Source organism: Heliconius melpomene, chromosome 12 (genome assembly GCF_056956725.1).
Source record: "Heliconius melpomene rosina isolate 202511_hmr_F chromosome 12, ASM5695672v1, whole genome shotgun sequence".
NCBI classification, from domain to species: Eukaryota; Metazoa; Arthropoda; class Insecta; order Lepidoptera; family Nymphalidae; genus Heliconius; species Heliconius melpomene.
Window position 1 is genome coordinate 1,017,587 of NC_140400.1, and position 24,827 is coordinate 1,042,413.

Genomic DNA, 24,827 nt, shown 5'->3' on the forward strand with positions numbered 1-24,827 from the left:
GCCGTGGAATTTTTTATTGAATTTTTATAAAAATATTATAACGGAAGTATCTAAATGAAACGGGATAGAGTGAACATCAGCTAAACTAAGCTTTCTCGTGTTCCTTTTTTCTTCGTTATATTTAAAATTTATAAGATAATTAGAATGGAGAAGAATAAAAGGAACTTCTTGCTGTAAACAATAAATGGTAAACATTAGTGGCAATGTAAAAAAATATATACTTATGCCAGATACAAAAACAACGTACTTATGAAAATAATCTTATTTTCTTAGGATAATGAAGGATTTACTCGACAGTCCTACATCTTAGTGGTTGCCTGTAAGAAATCGCCGTTGGCCGTAATAAGAACACCATTGTACATATTATATTAAATAATATATAACTAATTAAAATAACAACTTGTAAGGCTTTATGTACAATAAAGTGTTACTTTTTGTACAAAAATACATTTGAATAAATATTCGAAAATAAATCCTCAGCCAATTAAATATTCCCATGCACAAGCCCTGTAAAAATCAAATGGGCCGACTGTTAATTCTTCTACTTTGGAAAAAGCTTGTTTATGTGTGTATCAACTATAAAATTATTTCGTTAATTAAAATAATTAAATTATTGACAATAACAGTTAAATAGTATTATTTATGATTATTTATGGGGAATGAGAACGTATTAATAATATTCTGTCAGTCATATTTAGAATATCTAAAGCCCAGTCTAATAAGAACAAGAAGAAAAATATAAATACTTTAGGACAGAAACTGAATTCAAAACCATCGTATAAACAATAGTTTTCCATTTTACTTTCCATTGCTAACGTGCCTTCACGATGTTTCCCGCGTAGCAGCGTGAGGCCACCGAGTGTTAAAGCACTGTTCTCAATTTTACCCGCCCAACTTTTGAGACCTTGCAGTTTCGAAAATTGCATATCAACTAAATGTAACTCTGTGGGTTGTGTCACTCAACAAGCAAATGGAAGGAAAATTGAGGAGCGGAGTGTTTTGACACTAGATTCATTGCTTTCCCAGCTAGTCATAAAAACCACAAGTTAAATTATGAACATTTATGTATATTTGTAACTATAGTATTGTAAGAAAACAGTACAATGTTTTTAAGAAAATCTAAATGTTTTATCTTTATGGACCACTTTTATAATATTATTATTACTATAATTTAATCCGAATCATTGTCATATGTTCATTGTTTTCGTGTATTTAAATAGTGTTATACATTACCATTTATTCTGGAAATCTATACTAATATAATACAGCGGAAGAATTTGTTTGTTTGTTTACACGCTAAGGTCTCTGGATCTAATGTTTCGAGTTACTTTTTTCGTTTTGTATGAAAGCTACATTCCTCAGAAGTGCTAACGTTAGAGTGTTATTCCTAATTAGCCTTAGTAAAGATTAGACTTTGTAAAGAAATGGCAATAATAATGAACGCCGTCAAATTTGCTTTAGGTGCGGGCGTTGCAAAAATAATTAAATTATAAATATAATAATATGTATTTCGGTATATATCTATCTTTTATAAATAAGTCACAATAAGACATTTTGTTTGGGTTTTTGTTTGACATGGATAGCGAAACTTATCAAGAAAAAATTCTAAATCTATTATCAAGGAAATTTTATGAAGATAAGCTTCGGCTTTTATAGTATTTAATTTGGACGTCGAGAAAATATAAAACTAAAATAGTTCAACGATGTGTTTACGGCCGCAAGCGTAGGTTCGACTCGAGCGTAGGGCGCCCTTGCCGCCTATGACATCCTCTCATACAGGCACGTAGCGCTCGCACTTTCTCAGAATGATGAAAATAATTTGCTCTTGTTACTTTACAGGTATAAAAAAGACGTACTTTTTTTAACCTCACCAGGTATCGTCACAGTGGAGGGGAGGGGTTAAAAAATTACAGGATCAATGGCGGCCCCTTTGATAATATATAACTTAGGCTGTTTCTTTAAATTTAAATTCGTGTTTATTTAAATATTATATTGTAACTAACATTTATGAAGTATAAAATGCAAATCTTTTTTATTATTACCTTATCATAAAGGCGAGTCATGAAGAAGTAAGCAATATTTAGAAAAAGTACATATTTATATAAATTTACTAGCGGACGCGCGCAGCTTCGCTTACGTATTTAGGGGTGAATTCTAATAAACCATGAAACAGGTGTTCGATAAAATATTTTTAAGAGTCTAAATTTAAAATTTTATAAAAATCGGTGGCATTTTAAAGATTTTTCCAAAAAAACTTTCAACCCCTTATTTGCACCCTTAGGGGGTGAATTCTAGAAAACCATGAAACACATGTTCAATTAAATATTTTTAAGAGTCTAAATTTAAAATTTTATAAAAATCGGTGGCGATTTAAGAATTTTTCCATACAAACTTTCAACCCCTTATTTGCACCCTTATGGAAAGAATTCTAGAAAATCATGAAACACGTGTTCAATTAAATACTTTTAAGAGTCTGAATTTCTAATTTTATAAGAATCGGTGCCGATTAAAATTTTTTTCCATACTAACTTCCAACCCCTATTTCACCCCTTTAGGGTTAAAATTTTTCAAAATCCCTTCTTAGTGGATGTCCAGATTACGAGAGTAAATATCTGTCCAAATTTACGTTTCTACCATTAGCGGTTACGGCTGTGCGTGCGTCTTACCTCAGTCAGTGAGGACGAGTCCTTTTATATATATAGATTATACTAAGTCTGGCCGTAAGTACCCTTACACATAAAAATAAACAAAATATTACTTTTGAATTTGGACTCTGTTATTTTTATATTATTTTTTATTGGATTTCTTATTTTCGCACCAATGTGCGCACCAAAATATTTTGTGATAATAAAATGGAGTGGGGTAATAAAGAGAACCGAATCGCTATGATTTCATTACTTAACTTACTCGTAGATATGGAGACAAATACAATTTTTAAAATCCCACATTCGCTTGGTATTAGTCAAATGTTTGTGTTCCGGGCTGTTGGTACCTACAATAAAACGTCCTCTGATTGTGACGTAAGAGATCTGACTGCCCACAGTAGTGCTCGTACAAAAGCATTGAGGGAAGCAATGAGGGAAACAATTCGAAGAAATTCTTTCCAAAAGCAAAAGTTTCCATCTCGTTGCACAAACATAGCAACCAGAACCACGTCACGTATTTTAAAAGATGACTTAGGACTTCCAGCCTTTGGACGGCGTTTACTTGCGTACGGCATAATGGAGGGTCCGTGGTGGACCTTACGTTTGCCACCCCAGCTGTCGCACGTAATGTTACCAATTGGAGAGTAGAGACAGAAGTGGAGACCTTATCGGACCATCGTTACATAAGGTTCCAAGTCTCCACCCAGTCAGCATCAGTAACCCAGCCAGTGGGTCCATTTCGTAGATTTCCAAGATGGGCTCTTAGTCAGCTCAACGTGGAACTCGTAAAAGAAGCTTCCATTGTTGCGAAGTGGTGTTCTCAGGGGACTATAGAAGGCTCTGGCTCCAGCGTTAACGAAACAGCAGATCAGATGTGTGAAGCCATGACGGCGGTATGCAATGCGGCCATGCCAAGGGTCCGACGAAGCGCAGTCCGACGCCGAGTATACTGGTGGACGTCCGAAATTGCGGACCTGCGGACGTCATGTAACCGGGCCAGACGGGCATACGTAAGATGCAGGAGGAGAAATGGTGTAGACACTACTCTCCAGGACCAGTTAAAGAGTGTTTACAAGGAAAAGAAAAAGTCTTTACAGCTCGCCATTCGTCTAGCAAAATGCCAAGCGCGGGAAGAGTTATTAGCGAGTCTAAACAGGGATCCGTGGGGGCGCCCATATCTCGCTGCACGAAAAAAATTGCGAGTCCGGAGTGCACCGGTGACGGAGACCCTAACTACAGCCTTCCTCTCACACATTGTTGCAGAGTTGTTCCCAGAGCCACCTTCTTTCATCCCCCCTAGGATGGCTCCTCTCTCAGCGCACGAAGGAGAACTTGTGGTGCCTTTAATTACCGAAGAGGAAATGAAAATGGCTCTTCGTAGGCTAAAGACCAAAAAGACGGCTCCAGGACCGGATGGCATTCCAGGGAAAGTCCAGAGCATCGCCCTGGAGTTCCTAAGCAATAATCTTCGGGTATTGTTTGACCAGTGTCTTTCTACTGGGCAGTTCCCGAAGAACTGGAAAGAGGGAAGGTTATGTTTATTGCGTAAGGAGGGTCGTCCTCTGGACTCACCTTCTGCATACCGACCTATAGTACTGCTGAATGAGACGGGCAGGATCTTGGAAAAGATCATCGCCGTTCGTCTCACTCAGCACCTAGAGGACGTAGGACCGGGTCTGTCAGAGGCCCAGTTCGGGTTCAGAGCCGGTCGTTCTACCATCGACGCTCTTAATGCTCTGAAGACTCGGGCGTTGGCCGCGACTTCACAAGGAGAGGTTCTCCTAGCCGTATCAATAGACGTGATGAATGCCTTTAATAGCCTGCCGTTTGAGACGCTACGAGAGGCACTCCGATACCAAGGTGTGCCTTTCTATCTCCGGCGGCTATTGAATGACTACCTTCAGGATAGAGTGATTTTATGGACTGGAGGGGATGGGCAAATCGGTCGTCGAAGAGTCGCTTGTGGGGTTCCACAGGGGTCGGTTTTAGGCCCGGTTCTGTGGAATCTCGGATACGATTGGCTCCTACGTTGTCACCTACCCCACGGGATGAGCGTCATCTGCTACGCTGATGACACTCTTATCACATCCCGAGGTGTAAATTATAATGAGGCGGCACATCTGGCTGAATTCGGTATCGCTCGTGTTATTGACCGTATTGAATCGCTGGGTCTCAGGGTTTCCAGTTCAAAAACGGAGGCCCTACTGTTTCATGGTCCACACAAGGGACCACCCCGTGGGGCCACTCTTTCCATTCAGGGACAGGAGGTGGAATTACGGGCTCAGATGAAATATCTGGGTCTGATCCTGGACAGTCGATGGTCGTTTTCGTCGCACTTCGCTCAACTTGTAACAAAGCTTGTGAATACCGCAGGGGCCCTCGGTAGATTACTACCGAATATTGGAGGTCCGGATTACACATGTCGACGGCTATATGTTGGCGTGTTGAGATCTATGGCGCTGTACGGGGCTCCCGTGTGGGTGGATTCTCTCACCGTTCGTAACAGGACTCAACTGCGAAAAGCGCAACGGGTCATAGCGGTGAGAGCTATTCGGGGCTACCGTACAGTGTCATGGACGGCGGCTACTCTCTTGGCGAGTGATCCGCCGTGGGAGTTACACGCGGAGGTACAAGCCCTGATCCGACGATGGAAGTTGGACCTGGGATGCCCGGCGGCAGGTCTTTTTACGGTGCAAGCGATTCGCCCACACCTGGAACGCTGGTTCTTAAGAAACTTTGGGGTCCTTACATTTAGATTGGTGCAGATACTGACTGGGCACGGTTGCTTTGGCAAATACCTGCACCAGATTGCACGTCGGGAGGTGTCGCCGACGTGCCATGAGTGTAATGCACCCGTGGATTCAGCGCACCATACTTTGGTCGAGTGTCCTGCATGGGATCCACAGCGCCACGCTTTGGTGGCTGTAATAGGTGGCGACCTCTCACTACCCAGTGTGGTGGGGGCCATGCTGGATAGTGAGAGGAACTGGTCTGCCATGGTCTCCTTCTGTGAATCTGTCATGGCATTGAAGGAGGCCGCGGAGCGACTCCGTGAGTCAAGAGCGAACGCAGACTCGCTCCGACGTCGGAGGACAGGTGGCAGGAGGAGACAGTACCTGCATCTCCAACTACCCTAGACATCCTAGGAGGAAGGTCTTTGTACACTCAGCGATGGTGGCGCGCAATAGGCGGGCCTACCACCGAGGCGTCGTAGTAGCATACGCGAGTGATCCTGCGGCGTCTCAATTTAGGTGGTGAGGTTTCCGCTGGGTTTTAGTGGGTAGTATCGTATTGCCACGGTGAGTCCCACAGTACCATCCGCCCGCAGAACATATTTGTCCTGCGGACGGATGGTCTGCGTAAAAGCATTTCCCAGCGTCAAAAAAAAAAAAAAAAAGGACTTCCAGCCTCAGAGACGCACTGGTCATTTCTTAACTGATAATTTAAAAAAGAATAGGGTGGTTAAATCAAAATAACTACCTGAGCGGTACATAAAGGGAGGTCACGGAAAAAATATTATTTACAATTGAGCAATATTTAAATAATCAATATGACCGTACTGAAAGTTTTAAAAAAGCTCTTATCTGAATTCAGTGGTGGTTTAGCTATGTAGGAGTGACTGAGTCATATTTTTGCGAAAAAAGTAGCAAAACATCGGCATAAGTGTATCAAGATACCATTTTTAGTTAGAAGTTAGTTAAGTCCCTTAACAACACCACGATTCAACACCAATAACCAAGAGTTGTCCTTTCAGCAAGACTCGGCGCCAGCTCATAGATCCACTCAATCTTGCTGAAGCGTGGCCGTGGCTGGATTATGATTTACGACCAGTTTAAGAGATTAAGGCTGGATCTAAATGCCATTATAATTTGGAAAAAAAAAATCATGTTTGGCAGTGAAGGATTTGCCCATAGAAAGAGTGCGTGCTGTTATTGATAACTGATCTCAATGTTTAAACGACTCTATTGCAATTTGTAGACAATGGAGAACACCTCGAATAAGCTTTATATATTTTAATGGTTTTATATTAATGTATGAAAAAAACTGTAATAGTAATAAATGCTACGTACAATAAAAAAGTGGTTTTCTTTATAACAATATTTATGGCAAGATTAATAATGTACTAATAGTAATTTTTAATTAAAAGTTTCCGTAAAAGCTCGTAGATAGATCTGAAACTCATAATTTTAAAACCTTTTACACCTCAATATTTTTGTAATTTAACTCGAGTGTTATTGCTTCAAATACTAAAGTAATTTACTATTTCTTTTTATAATGTTTTCTAAATTTAATATGTCATCGTGACTTTCAACACTACTTACTAATCCTCTATAAAACGCAGGCGACGAAGTTTACGTTTATAATATTATTGTCTACCACAATGATGACCTTTTTTAGCTTCACGCCGTATCACGCACATAGCAGGTTAAGCAAAGGGGACCTAACCTAACCTAGTGTAGTGTATATTCTGTTCCCATTTAGAACGCTTCCGTCCCCGGCCCTATAACGCATTGCTGTGCACTATTTTTTAAATGTTGTCTATTTGTCTTATCCCAGAAGCGGCTTCAAAGTGTGAAATGGAAGAATGTGAAAATGGAGAGTTTGAACTGTAAGTCTCTCTGGCGGGAAAATACGTAAAAGTGTTGGTTTTTTTAATCAAAGTAATATCAAGCTATATTTTTTAAATGTTTTTCATATGTTAAGTACACTTTTCAGCAGTAGAATAGGAGTAATAACGCGATGTTGAGTTCCGCAATACTTCTAGAAATCGGCAGAAAGTGGGGAACGGAAGTGCCTTAATGGCAAAGGAGTGTCTTAACACAAGGTTCCCGGATCCCTCTACCGACCCTAATATGTGCAAAAAATATAGTGTGAAGCTAACTGGAGTGTTTTAACACTAGTTGCTATCTGCCAACCCTGCTTTGCGTGAAAAAGCTTTTGCAAAAGTGGCTTATTAGCTAAATGTTAATTAGGCACCAGCCAAATGAAAGTCGGGGTCCTGTACGAATGGTTCCGTACCTATCTATGAAAATGGCAAAAGCATTAGGTACTTTTGTTGCATTAATCCCCGTAAATATTTATGTTGTACTGTTTTTTTTAGTTTGTGTTATTATAGTGGTAACAGAAATAAATACTTAAGTACATCATCTGTAAAATTTTTAACGGTCTTGATTCATGACATATCGCCTGATGATAGACAGAGAGATAGACAGACGAACGGACAGGGGTACTTAGTAATAGGGTCTTGTTGTACCCTCTGGATGCGGAACCCTAAAAAGGACTCATTGTTTAATAAAACATTATATTATTATCATTTAGTTTTTACGATTTTACTGTTTTAATTATACCTAATTATGTTTATATATTTTATAAAGTGTAATGCTTAAATGACAGTTTTTATTATGAAATTTATTATTCTTGGAAATTAATAATTTGATGATAAGAAGTTATATGTACCTATAATTATACTGCATGCTTTTATTTATGAGCATAATTCAAAACAATTAAGCAGTTTTTACCTTTTTTTTCTGGAAAAAGACAAGGCAAACGAGCGTTGGGAAATAATTATATTACTTAAACATTATAGGTAATATATTTATATTTTATTGAAAGAATTTCTTGAACATGTTATTTGAACGTATTCCGTTTAAACGTATAAAAATATCATCAAAATCGATTCACCCAGACTAAACTACCTAATGAGGTAATAAACATTAAAAGTACGGTCGAATTGATAACCTCCTTTTCTTACAGAAGTCGGTTAAAAAATCTTGGACGATTTTGGTTCAAATCCTGCTATTTAAAATTTTTTATACGTTAAAATATTTTTCTTTCCTAAGATACAACATAATATTTTTTAATCAACTAAAAAAACACCTTACATCCAGAGCGCCATTGTGTGACAATAAACGCATTATCTTATCTAACAATGTAATAAGAAAAGGTTTGAATTAGAGGAATGAGCAGTTCAAATATTATGGCTTTATCTGCGACACGTGCTTGGCAATTGTCAAAACAATGGTCCGCTATTTTGAATGGCCTGTTTTTTGTTTTATATTTGTGGTGTGCGTGAGAGGATGGAGTCCTTTGACTTTTTCGTTTTGTACTAATTATTTATTGTTGAGTAGCTTTATTATTTCTATGGAAGGTATAATTTTTTTTATGAGTGTGACGATCTCAAATTTCTTGTTGTTTGACATGTTTTTGGTCTCCAAAAAATGTAAAAACTATTTAGGATCAACATTGTACCAAAAAAGTTGAATGCTTGTGAATGTAGCCGAAAATATAAATAAGATTGCTTATGATGATACAGCGTGAAGCTGTAAGGAACATTATATAAGTGTAATCTTACTAATACCTAAAAATAAAGACAAAAAATAAATAAAACAATAAAAAATTTTTTATTAAATATTTTATTGAAAATCTTTGGGATGGCAACACCAAATTAAATACAATCTATCGAACATAAAAATAAGTAATTTAATTAAATAGCAACTCTATTACACAGTATTTGCCAGAATAGTATCCAAGTTGGTAGAATTATTGTTGCAGCTACATTAAATAACCAATTGCCGTAAATCTGAAAAAGAAAAAAAATATATCGCAAAATTTTATAATTTCTGGAAATTGTTTGGCAGGAAATTATTTGTGTTAAATAAGAGAGACAAGTAAGTTACTAGCAATAATGGCACCTTGGATTAACCTAATTCACCAGTGGCGTAAGGGCATAAGCGTGCGACTGTAAACGCGACAGGTTGTGGGTTCAATTCCCACTCGAGTAAATTACATGTTTATTATTTTTATTTCCTAATTCTGATAACGAGGCAAAACGAGGCGTCTACCCAACCTGCACTCCTCTCCAATGTCTCTAAAATCCGGTGGAAAGTGGGGAACGGAAAGTGGGGAACTCATCAAATCACTTTTCTGAAATTCAAATAGTGGCTTTAAAACCATTTCTTCCCCTTTTAAGGCTATTTTTTTTTTAATTGAACCACAAATGTATAGCTTTCAGATTTTTTCCTGAACTAGCAGATGCTGTACCTGCAGATGCTAGCTGTCAAATTTCGTAATTCCTTTATTTTTCCTTAAAAGGTACGGAACCCTAAGAATGTAAAAATATACGATACATACCATAGAATCGACTATAGAGAACATCAACGCTTGCATCGCAGCATCCCTTCCTCGTGAGACCATCGACAAAAATGCCTCCTCCGGGAACAGAACCCGTGAGTATATGATTAGACATATAACTACTAGTAATAGAGGATGGAGCAGGATGCATAACAGTTTTTTGAGGAAGAGGGTTATCTTGCTGAAAAAAAGAAATTTCAAATTCTTATTATATAAAATAAAAATTGAAAAGAATCCGTTATAGCAGCGACACACCTTATTACTGGAAGCACAACAGTTGTGAACTCCAATGCGAGAAATGAATTATTAATATTTTCATTTCTTCTCTCTGGTATCAAAATAAAGTGCGACGTTATGATCCGCCACTCAATGCACAATATCTTAAAAATATAGCGGTCAGTTACCGAGAACGGAGTGTCTTAATATTAAGTTCTCTTTAAAGCGGAAAAAAATACAAAAATTAAAAAATATATATAACTCACCCCTTCCTACTTAGATTTGAGCCCACAACCGCCGTCATCAAAGCCAGTGGTGTATAAAAGACACCGAGGCACAATCCTAAAGGAAAATTATGCATACCAACGGATAGACAAGCCGTAGCTAGTTCTATCAACACTAATATATTCATAACTGATAGTTCTTCATATGTTGGATTCGAACCGGCTATACGTAGATAAGGGGTTAGGATAGTTAGTAATATGCAAGAGGCTATAAGGAAATAGAATACTGATTGTTCTGACGGTAGATTGAAATATTTTGCACCTGTAAAAGAAAAATGCATGTTTAGCTTCACGCCGTATCCCGCATATGGCGGGGTAGGCAGAGATGATCTAGTACAACAATACTTAATTCCTACGTATTGTTAAATTTTCGAGATATTGTGTGTTGAGCGGAAGGAACTCAACACCGCGGTTTGTCTAACAAAGTGAGGAACTCTAAATATTAAATCATTCATTTCACGAATGGAAATCGAACCCACGACAGCAGCAAAAAAATATATCATATATTTGATTAATTAAATCAAATATATATAAAATTAAAGCAAGTTTAAAAAAATAATATTTAGGTATATATATTTTTTTATTTATATATAAAAAAAACTTACCAATTTGACTAAAAATCAACGGCGAATTCATAACGGCGTATCCCAACAAGTGTACTATTAAATAATTACCACCAATATTCACTACACTCAGACTTAATTCTGAATCATTCACTTCATTTTTTTTTTCTTTTAATACTTCTTTTTCTTTTGATTCTACTTTGTCTATTGATTCTTCTTTTTCTAATAATTCTTCTTTTTCTTTTATTTCTTCTTCTTGTTTATTTTCTTCTTTTTCCTTATCAATATGTTCGTCTGATTCTTTTTGTAAAGTAACCCATAAAGATAAAGCACGTATCAACATTGCGCCACATAATAGACATAATGAAGGCATATATTGACCTAAAACATAATAATTTTATTTGAAATAAAAAAAATAAACTCTGAATTCTGAAGATATTGCATGTTGAGTAGAGGAACTCAATTAATAGTGAAAATATTAAACATTTCATTTCTCCAGCAGGAACCGAACTTTCCACCTTATGATTACCACGTCATAAAATATTATAAGTTATAAAAAAATATTATAATGCAGAAAACATTCCCACAACCAGATTATAACTCGCGATCATCATTATATTACTTTTTTAGCTCCAAGCTTTATCTCGAAAATAGCGAGACAGGCAGTGTTAAGACACTCCTCGTTCTCCACTTTCAGACCGCACTTAAGACATTGCTGAGTGGCGGAACGCAACACCATTTTTACCATTTACCAGTGTACCACCATGCATATAACTCACCTATAGAAATAAACCTATTAGTAGCAGCCAGCATGTAAAAGAAGTAACTCTGATGAAAACGTTCCAACAAGTTATTCAAGGAACGTAGAATACTTTCCAAAGTAATTCCGAGACGGTAGAAGTTAGCTGGTGACAGGGAATGTATTCTTGGAGGTCGACCTGAGGGGTCGTCTGCGTCTCGACCTTCGAGGGTCACAGCTTCGATTCCGTAACGGTGGAATAGGCCGTGGTTGCCGTTTGGTACCTGAAAGTTGATAATAATAATGTTAGATATCTGTAAATTTGAGTGGAAAGTGGTAAAAATAAATGTCGTGAAATGGGTAAATGGTATGATGAAATTAACAAATTTATATAATATATTTTTATGTATATTTATTTAAATAAAAATTTATTCTAGTTCTAATTCTAGTAGTTTATATATATATATATTAGTTTATATATATTATATATATATATATATATATAAACATAAACATAAATATATACAGTTGAATAAATTACTTTAAATAGTTTTACGACAGTGAGAGATAACTTTTTGTCAAGACACTCCTTTTCCCATTTTCAAGACTTTGCGTGTTGAATAGTGACGGAACTCAACACCACGCTTTGCTTCCAAAGAAAAATTAAATGATTAAATTAATTTCTCCGAATCAATTCCCACTCTTCGAACTCACAACCATCGTGTGTATGTTGCAGAGTTTAAGCACTGTACTTGCCCTATGCAGGGCTTTATGCGGGATACAGCGTGGACCTAAAAATAAGTTAAAACGACTTACTCCCGCCAACTGAGTGGACACCATACCGAGCATAGTCCATATACTGTTCACCCATTCATCCATTTTGTTACGAGTTCGAATCCAGGAATAACTGAAATCAAATAATATATTAATTTTAATATTTCTATTGTTATTTATATATTAATATGTAAAACAAAAACGGATTATTATGGAAGTCGTTTAGCAGGTTATTTATCCATTTGTCGAGCACATATTTATTGAAAATTTAGGACTTATGTGATTTTCTCATAGATACCATTGTTAGAAATGGACCAAATGAAAATGGGACAACACAGAAAGCACCAGCATAAAAATAAAAAAAAGAATCATTAAAATCGTTTCACCCAGTAACAAATAGAAAAATTGATAACCTCCTCTTTTAACAGAAGTGGGTTAAAAAAACTTAATAAAAATGGAACCCACATACCTATTTTTATAAGAATGATGTATACCAGATTTTACACATAACTTATGGACCAGATTAACTAAATCCAAATTAGGTAACTGACCATTTAGACCTTCTACTTTGACTTCAATGTATTCTACAATAAAAAAAATTAAATTCATTATATAATGTATATAAGAGGTGCTTATAATAAAAAAAACAAGATAACTTAATAGAAGAAAAAATAATAATAAAATTTAAATATTATATTATTTAAATATGTAAATGGCAATACTATAAATTATTCTAAATATATTCCAAATGCCAGACAAATATTTCACTTAATTTATGTGCCAAATATTATATTTTTATTTTATTTTTATCTTCAAGCTATATTCGTATTGGGGGATAAAACATGAAACCAAACATAGCACAAAAAAGAACAAGAAAATTAACCTACTACCTTCTACTAAAAGTACTTACTAAACTTAGGCGTATGAAATTCCAAATTAATAGCAGCCTGTATAGAACCAGATCTACCTTTCAATGTTCCAGGGTCCAAACATTTGTTGTGATCGTGCATCCAATCAAACACCTAGGGAAAAAAAATATAAAATCAAATCAGCTTCATGTGGTATCCTGAACACACAGCAGGGTAGGCAGAGGGCCCCTTGTGTTAAGACAGTCCGTTTCCAACTCACCGCCGAATTCCGGAGGCATTGCGTGTTGAGTGGCGGAGCTCAAAGCCGCGCTTTGTCTCGGCACTAGAGCGAAGAAATGGAAATATACATTTAAATAAATATTTCATCTCTTGGAATGGAATCGAACCCACAACCAGTCGATTTTACAGTCACACTTCGTGTCTCTGCGCCACCACTCGGAGGAAATTATAATTATTTAATAATATTTTTATTTCTTTGCTCTGGCACCAACGCCAAACCGCAACGTTGAATTTTGTCTCTAAACCAGTGTTTCCCAACGTGGGGCGTACGCCCCACTTGGGGGCAATTTGGAGATTAAGGGGGGCAATTTGGGAATTTTTGCTTCAACTTTAACCATTTTGCTGTGGTTTATACAGATACAATGTTTCATATTGATGTATAAGGGGGGCAATTCGGGGTTTAGAAAAGTTATAGGGGGGCAATTTGAATATTTATCATGGAAAAGTGGGACATGAACTAAAAAAGGTTGGGAAACACTGCTCTAAACAATTCGGCAGAGCGTGGGGAACAGAGTGTCTTAACACTAGGTTCCCTCTGCCTTTCCAGCCATATGCAGGATAAAGCAAAAAGCTGAAGCTACTTAAGCATAGTACAGTCGATGTGTCATGGCCGTCATGAAGTTAGCTGTAAATGGCTTTGCAGATTTAATTTTTGGATTTGTGTTGCCACGACTGGTCGACGGTACTGTAATCATTAAAAAAAAATTGAGACAAAGCACAACACACACTCTTCCTAAAAAAATAAGCAACAACAAATGTCAAACACCTTAGAAAACTTCTCGAAACCACCAAAGCTACCAGGCTTGTAGAAGTTACCGAGAGATGTGTAGAAGTTTGACGACGGTAAACCGTGATAGGCCTCTAGCCAGACCTGCATTCCTAGCTGTTCGTGCTCAGTTATTAGAAATATTATGTCTTTGGCCCAGTATTTTTGAGCTGAAAATAAAAAAAATATAAAAATGATTAGTCATAGTAAAATGAAATACATAAAAAAAACAAACAAAATAATAATATATGGCCGTGATTATATGAATCACGGCCATATATTTCGGCCACGTTTTTCCTCGATACCAGAGGAAGAAAGGAAAATATAAACGTTAATAAATATTTCACTTCCTCGACTGGCGATCGAACCCACAACCGTCGCATTGCAGTCACACCCTTGTGCCGCTGTGCCACGATGAAAAATAATAATATGAATCAAGGGAATGAAATATACATTTTTTTTATTTTCTCTTCTGGTAAGAAGGCAGAGATGCGGTCTCTGCACACCTCTTTTGCCTCCACTGTCATTAACCAAATTTGCAAAATTGCAAATGAAATAATTATGTAGTAAAAAGTATTATTATATAATACTAGCGGACGCGCGCGGCTTCGCTTGAGTAATTAGAGCTGAATTCTAATAAACCACGAAACATGTGTTCAATGAAATATTTTTAAGAGTCCAAATTTCAAATTTTATAAAAATAGGTGCCGATTTTAAAAAAAATCTATACAAACTTTCAACCCCTTATTTGCACCTTTAGGGGGAGAATTCTAGAAAACGATGAAACACGTGTTCAATTAAATACTTTTAAAAATCTAAATGTCAAATTTTATAAAAATCGGTGCCGATTTAATTTTTTTTCCATACAAACTTTGAACCCCTATTTCACCCCTTTAGGGTCGAAATTTTTCAAAATCCCTTCTTAGTGGATGTCCAGATTACAAAACTAAACATCTGTCCAAATTTCACGTTTCTACCATCAGCGGTTACGGCTGTGCGTGCGTCTTATCTCAGTCAGTGAATACAAGTCCTTTTATATATATAGATTATGATTAAAAATTTATATTATCTTTCCATCGCCTACAATAATGTTTATTTGTGTAGAATGAAAACAAAAAAAAAAACAAAAAAATAGAATAGAACATAGTTACTTACGCCTAGCAAACTGGGCGAAGGCTAACATCAATGCTATTCCGGCCGCTGTGCCCTTTTGGTGGTTGGAAAGAGATCTATATGGGGCAGTTACTACTATCGCTTCAAGAGAGGATGTGCGAGGAGCTCTTAGTATACCATAGATGTTAGTACCTTTGTAGATCTGGAAGATTGTTTAGATAGATAGACAGATAATTAATATCATAAATCACATTAATTATTTTCATTAAGGTGCGGCATTGAGTGTTTTGGTAATTGAAGTGAAATAGTGTCTCAAAACAAAGTTCCCTGTGTATGTACAGAGCATGTCATGGTACAGTGTCTGATTGTAAAAGAGATGGTTGTGGGTTGGATTCCCAATCAGGGTAATTTAATTATTTCTATTTTCTTGCTCTGATAAGCAAGGGAGTGCAGTTTGAGTTCTGCCAGTCAACATTCAAATGTTCAAAACATGATATATTCAGCAAAAGCAGAAAATAGAGTGGTCTTAACTTATAAAGGGTTATATTTATATATTTACCAAATAGATCTTTTTAAAAAAATCAATAATGGTATTAATATTCATCTTTAAAGTAAAAAGAAAACCTTATATTTAAATAGTTTTGAATCAAGATAATAATAACATTTCTGAATTAAATACCATGATGCCTAAGTAGATCAAGATAAAATAAGTCATATTACATTAAAACAACCATTTTAGATAGATGTTTTTATTAGCATTCTTTTAAAATAAAAATTTGATTTACTATCAATTATTTTTTTATTTTAGTTAGTTACTCCTAACTTACTCACCCCGAGATCCCTTAACAGAATTCAGTCTACTTTTTTAACTTCACACTCTATCCTGCACATAGAAAAGTAGAAAGATGGAGTACATAGTGGTTAAGACACTTCTTTTCCATTTCCCAATTTCCATTGAATTCCCAAAGCATTGCTGAGTGCATTGCATGTTTGTATTTTATACATACAATAATATTAAAGAAAAATGAAGTTCAAGGATGTTGTGCTTTGACAAAGCTATTAAATAACCTATTAAAACAAAATGTTTTCTAAATCTATAAATATCTCACCTGTCCCTGACCAAGAGGATAATTCAATGTGAAGTTGTGAGTGTACACTTCTAAATGCAATTGTGACATTTTACCGACCAACCATGGTATAGGCATTTCATCTGTTTCATCATATTTCTCCTGAAATTAAGTATTAAGTTGTTGTAACTTGTGGCTAAATCTTCATGATCCAAAAGGAAATAATTAAAACCTGTATATGACACTTTGACTATATACTAATCTACGATAGATATCTTTTATGAGAGTTGACTTGGTAAGACCAGCCATCATTGAACATTTTGTATGAAAAATTAATTAAAATTTATTTATAGTGTTCACATTCTAAGTACAAAAGTTATCAGGTATTTAAAATCTATTACCTCTACAGAAATACGGTTTTTATCCCTTAACTGAACTAAAGGTAACATTTTAGGTACATTAAACTTATTGATATAATATAGTATATATATAGCCTTCTTTGTTAAGTTCTAAGTTCGACACAAAATGTATTTATTATTCAAATTTAAAATATTCTTTATACAAATAGAATTTTACAATCACTTTTGAATTGTTGAATGGACAAAAAAAAAATATTCTAACGCAGTAATTCCTAAAATTAGCGCGATCAACCCAACTCTCGAACGATAAAATTTAAAAAACATAATATAAACATTCCGATATAGTTTTCGTCATAAAACAAACTTACCTCAAGTTCTTGCAAGAATTCCGTGTAAAACTGATTGGCAGAATGTTCACCATTGAACTCATTTGTAACTAAGCCAGGAAGTAATGCATTCTCAGAGAAATAAGTCTCATTATTGAATTCTCTATTCGCCAACATAAAGAACCAAGCTATAGCCGCGATGTAACAAACAAAACATAGTGGGGAATGGATTTTCTTTAAAATCTTCACCCATTTTAGTGACCCATACTCTGGATCTGATAAAAGACCCATCGTGTTTAATTGTTTAAAACTATTATAACTTGTATTTTTAATTCATAATAAGATATTTGATTCACGATCTCGATTGACGCCGCTGCTTTTTATCGGAGTTGACGTTTATTTTATTTGTCATATTTCTAATGTCAAATGTTGACAGTGATAGAAATAAATAGGTTAAAAAACAAAGCTTACTACATATCAATTTAATTTATCCAATTATTTAATTTATTCAATTATTATATCCAATTATTAAATTGATTATTATATTTATTTCCACAGTACAAATACTTAATCTTAACTATGATTTTTGAATTACTTATCATTTTGTAGCAGAAAGTCGAGTTCTGTGATAAAGTTAACAAACTGAACCGGATCCTTTTCAAGGCGTGCGTTACACTTTGCCAGCCAGTAACGGCTGAATTAAATAATACAAATTTGTTGTCGGATTCTGTTCACAAATATGTTACAATATCTATAATTAAATATTAAAATGGTCACGATATAAATACGATATAAACTCTTTAACGAGGCTCTTTGTATAAGGCCTTGGGGCAGCTATTCTTTAATTTGAAGTGACTATCCTTCTAGGTAAGGATAAAAGTCCTTAAGATTAAGAAAAATAAATACAATCAATGTTGACCTGAAGGTGTTCTTAATCCTTTAATATATCAACATGATTAAGTTAAAATGTAAGCCATTAACATTTATAAACTTCCAAAAAATATATATATTTTAATCTTTCAAGCATTAAAATCGTCCTCTGGCATCCTCTGCTCATAAAAGCGAAAAAATAATTGCCTCCCCTGCCCCCTGCGAAAGTTAGTTAAGTAGTTAGAAAGTTAGTTAGTTTTAGGGAAAATCTATTAGATTAATAAATATGCTTTGTATGAATCTTTTAAAAGCCACATGTAGAACGTATTTATAAAACACTAGCGGACGCGCGCAGCTTCGCTTACTTATTTAGGGGTGAATTCTAATAAACCACGAAACATGTGTTTAATGAAATATTTTTAAGGGTCTAAATTTCAAATTTTATAAAAATTGGTGGCGATTTAAATATTTTTCCATACAAACTTTCAACCCCTTTTTGGCACCCTTAGGGGGTAAATTCTAAAAAACCGGGAAACACGTGTTCAATTAAATATTTTTAAGAGTCTGAATTTACAATTTTATAAAAATCGGTGCAGATTTAATTTTTTTTCCATACAAACTTTCAAACCCTATTTCACCCCTTTAGGGTTAAAATTTTTCAAAATCCCTTCTTAGTGGATGTCCAGATTACGATAGTAAACATCTGTCCAAATTCCACGTTTCTACCATCAGCGGTTACGGCTGTGCCTGCGTCTTACCTCAGTCAGTGAGGACAAGTCCTTTTTAAACGGTTTTATTTAGCTCACCCCGTTTGTTTGTTTGGGTCAAATTTAGTAATTGAAATTTAACCCTCTTCCCGTTAACCGATTGATCTGAAATTTGGTATACGCCTTTGATTCTGGTGACAATACAATTATCCATATTCAATATTATTGTGAATCCAAGATGGCCGCCGCTACAAGATGGCGGACAACTTAGTTTTTTTCAATCCCATCAATATGGATATCAAATGAAAGGGCTTGTCAAGTAGAATTCAGTGGACTATACAAAATCAAAATCCAAGATGGCCGCCACTATAAGATGGCGGACAAGTTAGTTTTTTTCAATCCTATCAATACGGGTATCAAATGAAAGGGCTTGTCAAGCAGAATTCAGTGGACTATACAAAATCAAAATCCAAGATGGCCGCCGCTACAAGATGGCGTACAAGTTAGTTTTTTCGATCCCATCAATATGGGTATCAAATGAAAGGGCTTGTCAAGTAGAATTCAGTGCACTATACAAAATCAAAATCAAAGATGGCCACTGCTACAAAATGGCGGATAATGTAGTTTTCAATCCCATCAATATGGGTATCAAAATAAAGGGCTTGGTAAGTATAATACAGTATACTATACACAATTACAATATGAATCTCCCACCTAAGTCAAAATCTGGTATCCTGTCGAGGACTGTGTGGCTATAGGGTGCCTAAAAATGATACGTCGCTAGGGGTACCACCCAAGGTAAAAGGTAAAAGCGCGCCGAGAACTGTATGGCACTAGGTGGATAAAAATGATATGTCGTTAGCGTTTTCCCCTCAAGATTCAGGCACATCTTGTTGTACATAGCCTTGTCCCTCTATTGGACCTCTTCGGGGGTCGTTCGTAACATTCTCCATTAACCTTGCAATAATGAGACATCGAGCCTCATTTCAACGAATTGAATAGCATGAGAAATAAAAACTAAAAACTTAAAAATAAAAAAGTAAAAAAAAAATTTTAAGTTAAACGGTTTTATATTGCAGATAAATGTACTAAAAGCTAAAAAATAATTTCATAGAAATTATGATTACTAAAATAAAATCGTGGGGACACTTGCTACTTACCACTAGGTGGGTGAAGTCTCACGCTATGTCTTTCAATTGTAGATATTGGACGTGCCCCACGATTAAATTTTAGTAATCATAATTTCTATGAAATTATTTTTTAGCTTTTAGTACATTTATCTGCAATATAAAACCGTTTAACTTAAAATTTTTTTTTTACTTTTTTATATATATATAGAATATTCTCTATTCTATTTTCCAAATTTTTAGTTTTATAAATAGGTTGTCCGAAAGTATGGTCTATCCACTAAGACATCTATGCTGGTTTTGCCCTACGATTTGTGGAAATATTAAAGTAGATTAACAGGTTCAGGTAGTAATTAAAGAAATGTTTGTCATTTTTATTATCTTTATTTTAAATACTTATAATATGATATAAGTACAATAGTTGTGTTAATTATAAAATACTACACAAAAATTATAAATTAATATTTTTACTATAATATGCAAACATATTACACAAAAAAAACTAATTTTGGACGTTTAAGATACATAAAGGGGTATTTTTATGTCAATCCCGTAGATTTAGATTTTATTTTATTTTATATGAGATACAAAGTTTTAGCTCCCGTTAGTTTCATTATTTTTTATTTGTTCTTTGGATAACATCTGATAGATTTCATCTTCGCTTTTACCTTTAGTTTCTGGTAATAAAATAATAGTATAAATAGCACCAACTAAATTAATAATTCCATAGAAAAAGAAAGGACCGCTTGGTCCGAATGCGCTAACTATGAGCGCATATATTGTGACTTGTACAAAAGAGAAGAACCAAGCGAACGTGACGATGATCCCCATAATCTTTGCTCGAATCTAGAAAAAAAAATACAGTAATATAATACTGACAAGTTGTTGGTTCGATTCCTTCCCATATTGTCATTTATTCGCTCTGTAAGCGCGTAAACAAATATTCATGCATACTTTGTGTTGAGTTTTTTGGATTGGTTAAAACTCAAAATTATTAGCTCGCCTTGCAACGTGAAATTGTAATAATAGAAACGTAACATACGACTTTGATTTAAGAACTCTTATTGCATAAAAAATCATGTCATTTTTCGTTTCGATCACTCTGGCCTTTTGTGTTCATGGATAAACAAACTTGTATTGTAAAAGTAAGCGCAAGCGGAAACAAATATATAAATTAACGATTGTTAAATCGCCTCGATGCTCAGTGGCGTGGCATTGGAGAGGTCTGTGTCCAGCAGCGGACGAGGACAGGCTGATGATGATGATGATGAAATTGCCCGAGACGCAATTACTGAGAATCGAGCACATAAACATAATTTTGTTCTGTTGCACCACGATGGCCTCATGAAAAGAGATACTCAACTTATAAATTAATACAAATGCAAAATATACCTGAAAATTCAACATTTCAGTCATCATAATGTAAGGTAAGGGCGACACTCCAGCCCCATACATGGTGACTGCTAGGACCATAGCAGTGACAGGCAACCACGCTGGCACATCAGTACCGCTCTTTTGTACCAACATTAGTACCGCTATGAGAATCATTGAAATCGATGTTATTAGAAAAGCCGAGAATAAGAGAATCTGCAACAAATATATTATGTTACGTTATCATAAAATATATGATTAAATATTTTATAACCTGTAATATTTATTTCTAATATATCTATTACTATGATATTCGTATTCATATAGGTATATCGTGTAAGGATACGAATATGCAATTAGCAAGAACTCAAGGGGTTTTAAAATAACCTCTGAAGAGTTCCACCGTTTAGTTCCTGTCTGTTTAGCTCTAAAATCAGACCATGGACGAAAAAGGCGCCTTCTCGCAAACGCAACTTTAGGGCTTAAATAATGAATCTCGAAATTAATGAGTATTGTAAAGGTTATATCCAATATCGCTTCCTTTTTCGTTCTTGTAGCAGATATCCATTTAAATGTTTGGTAATTTAAATTGGTATATGATTTATGATTAAAGTTGAGAAAAATTCAGTTCCTTACTGTTCTTTAATTACAAGTTAATCAAATAAAAACAGTATAAAGTTAGAAACGAGGTAAAAACTGCTAAGCCGTAAAATTTTCTTTATCCATCGTACATGAGGTAGATGTGTGATGATGAAATAATTAGAAGGTTACCTTGCGTCCACATCTTTCAACAATACTGGCCAACGACAGAAAACCCATTATCATGACAATAGGAAAGACCAGTATTTGTATATCTGGATTAATTTCAAATTTAACTCCGGTAGATATGAGGATGGCTGATGCATATGTCAGAATAGCGTATGCTCCACCTGACGCGTGGAAGAAGAAAGTTCCCATGATTAAAAAGAAGGCTCGTCTCCATGATTTGTCTCTCACTGAAATATATTGTTTTTATGTTCATACTATATCTCGCTGGTAGATAGAAGGAACTCGTGTTTTCCCACTTTTCGGAATATTTCTCAATTTTCAAGGCTACGCTTTATCAATTTTATAAAATTTATCTATCGGTATATCTACTTGGTTAAAATTTTACCATAAAAATGAAGAATGCAAAATTTAAATTGCCGTACAATAGTTATTCAACATTTTTACTGTTAAGTAACTAATTATTAAATTTGTAGTTATTATTTGGAATTGTATGTTTTTATTTTTTTAATAATAATAACAGTAGAAGTAGTAGCATTTTGTTCTTTTCATTTACTTCCGAAAATACTTACAAATAGTAAGAATTGTTAAATTAGGTAAAGATTTGAAATAATCATCTTCTGCTTTCATGGTTTCAACTATATTTTGAACAATTTTGTCATCTTTTTCAAGACCTCTAAGAAAAGCAACAGTCTTCACTGCTTCCTGAAATGTTACATAAAAGTTTTGTTATATACAAAAACAAGACAGAAAACCAGTAAAGATCACAGTGTACTATGCTCCAACTTGACTAGTTTTCTGTGGCGTAGGGGCACAAGCGTTAAAGAAGAAAGTATTTTTTATTGTTTAGTTCATTTATGAAAATCCGTCAAAGTAAAGTTAAAAGTAGACTTACGTCCATTTTCCCTCTTTTCACCAAATAGGCAGGAGATTCAGGTGCCTTCAGTAAAAGCAGAGCGACAAGAGCAGGTACCCCCAAAACAATCATAATAACCGTATAATAATCTAAATAGGCTCCTAATATGTACATTACTAAAATTTCCAATTACTAAAATTCCAGTAGTTTGTAGGAGTTGCGGGAATGTACCAAGAATTCCTCTTATATCATCTTGGCTTATCTCTTTCACGTACATGGGCACAGTGTTAAAGCATCCTCCAGCTGCAAATCCTGAGAGAAGTCTTGCAATGATCAAAGTCGTGGTGGAGGGGTAGGAGACTTTAATTATCCAAGAAATCTGTAAATGATTCAATTAAAAGTTTTACTAATGTTTATTTGATCTTACTTTTTTAGTTTAAAGCTATAAGCAAGATAGGCAGAGGGTTAAGACACTTCGTTCCGCATATCCAGCCCATTTTGCCTCACTTTCACTTCTGAGTGTTGAAAAGCGTGTAGGTGTAAGGCAGAGTGTAAATGAAAGTAACTGATTCATTTCTCCAAGTTGTAATCGAACCCATAAATCGATATTTATGGGTTTAACCGCGATCGGTTACAGTCAAAAACCGGATTATTACCGGTTAAACATAAATTGTGGTCAAGAGAAATGTTCTAACTTTTAGTAAGTTTAACTTTTTGTTCAGTTCATAATTTTATCTTATTTAAATTTTAATGGTTATTACATTTTCAAACTATAATCCAAATGATATATATTTTTTTACATTATTCTTAAAAACATATTGAAGTGTTTCTATTTTAACGTAGCTGAACGTGTACCTTAAGTGACCGCTACCTCTGAAATCATCAATCCCATTTTCATTGATTGATCCTCAAAATTTCAGATTTGCTAAAATGACATAGGTCTGAGGGCCCTGGGATCTTGGGCTATTTGTAAAATTTGGTATATATAAGCTTTTGTCCACTGATAAAAAAAGCACTAACAAAATTACATGAAAACTTATAAAAAAAAAGAATACTTACAGCTTCAGGAATAGCGACAAGAATGAGGCCAATCTTTCTTCCGAAACTATCTGCGATGTAGGAATATATGGGTACCCCAAATATAGCAGCCATGCTCAGCGAACTAGCAATCCAAGATAGAGAGAGATCAGACACTGGGTGACCGGTCGGAGAGTTTTCTGACTGCAGTATCTTTGTTGTGGGTGATATCCAGCCACATTCGAACCCATAGTTGAATAGAATAATATTTGCTGCAAGAATTTTTGTAATTTAGTAGTTTTTTACTGTCCAATGTCCATATTTGGATAGTATTAGGTATATGCGTTGCCTTTTTTTTAGCTACTATTGTGTCGTCAGTATCAGAATGGGCAGTGAATTTGTGTAATAGCAATTCGTTCCTCTGTCAATTTTGGAAACATTATGGGTGGCGAAGTCGAACCCTTAAAAAAGTCGATTTACAGTCACGTCGTCATGCCGCTGCGCCACGAGCACCGAGCACAACGAGCCTCATTTAATAACATGTTTAAACAATAGCTATATTAATTATTAACTATTTATAAGTGATTTTAATCAACAAAGATCAAGATCACGCCAAAAAATGAGTAGGATTCGAACCCGCAACCTTATTAGGTGCAGTTTTTTTTTTAAAAACAACTTCTCGGTCTATATATACTTTCGAACTGAACCAAACGATAGCTTGAATAATTTCGTTGTAGCGCCATCTTTTAATGGCTTTGTTAAACTTTTTAGCTCTATAAGAATGTGGACCTGAAAAGATAAATATCCATGCGTCACAATTTTAGTTCCAAGAATAATTCCGCACGTAAGAACGGTGTCTTGCCCACCTTGCCATGTGCAGTATGCAGCGTTAAGCTGATTTAATAGGTCGAGATCCCATCGCTTAAATTTGCAGGGATCTGTTTTTGTAATTAAACCTATTATAATGAATAATACATGATTTG

At 35.1% G+C, this 24,827-nt stretch overlaps 1 protein-coding gene and 1 pseudogene across 2 annotated transcripts; both read right to left on the reverse strand.

The window, feature by feature from the left end:
• Window positions 1–9,020: 9,020 nt before the first annotated feature.
• Window positions 9,021–17,754, reverse strand: GAA1 (glycosylphosphatidylinositol anchor attachment 1). Its single transcript, XM_085195049.1, has 12 exons — window positions 17,174–17,754; window positions 16,489–16,608; window positions 15,422–15,581; window positions 14,267–14,436; window positions 13,263–13,374; window positions 12,822–12,936; window positions 12,395–12,485; window positions 11,619–11,862; window positions 10,882–11,220; window positions 10,259–10,538; window positions 9,777–9,957; window positions 9,021–9,225 (listed from the first exon to the last, which is right to left on the reverse strand). Exons 1-12 carry the CDS (start codon window positions 17,420–17,422, stop codon window positions 9,130–9,132), a joined length of 2,157 nt encoding a protein of 718 aa, XP_085051175.1. The 5' UTR covers window positions 17,423–17,754; the 3' UTR covers window positions 9,021–9,129.
• Window positions 17,755–20,211: 2,457 nt separating this feature from the next.
• Window positions 20,212–24,587, reverse strand: LOC146533323 (facilitated trehalose transporter Tret1-like; annotated as a pseudogene). Its single transcript, XR_014878597.1, has 7 exons — window positions 24,539–24,587; window positions 23,887–24,116; window positions 22,867–23,206; window positions 22,544–22,676; window positions 21,978–22,201; window positions 21,228–21,422; window positions 20,212–20,681 (listed from the first exon to the last, which is right to left on the reverse strand). The product of XR_014878597.1 is annotated as a facilitated trehalose transporter Tret1-like (transcript).
• Between the last annotated feature and the right edge of the window lie 240 nt (window positions 24,588–24,827).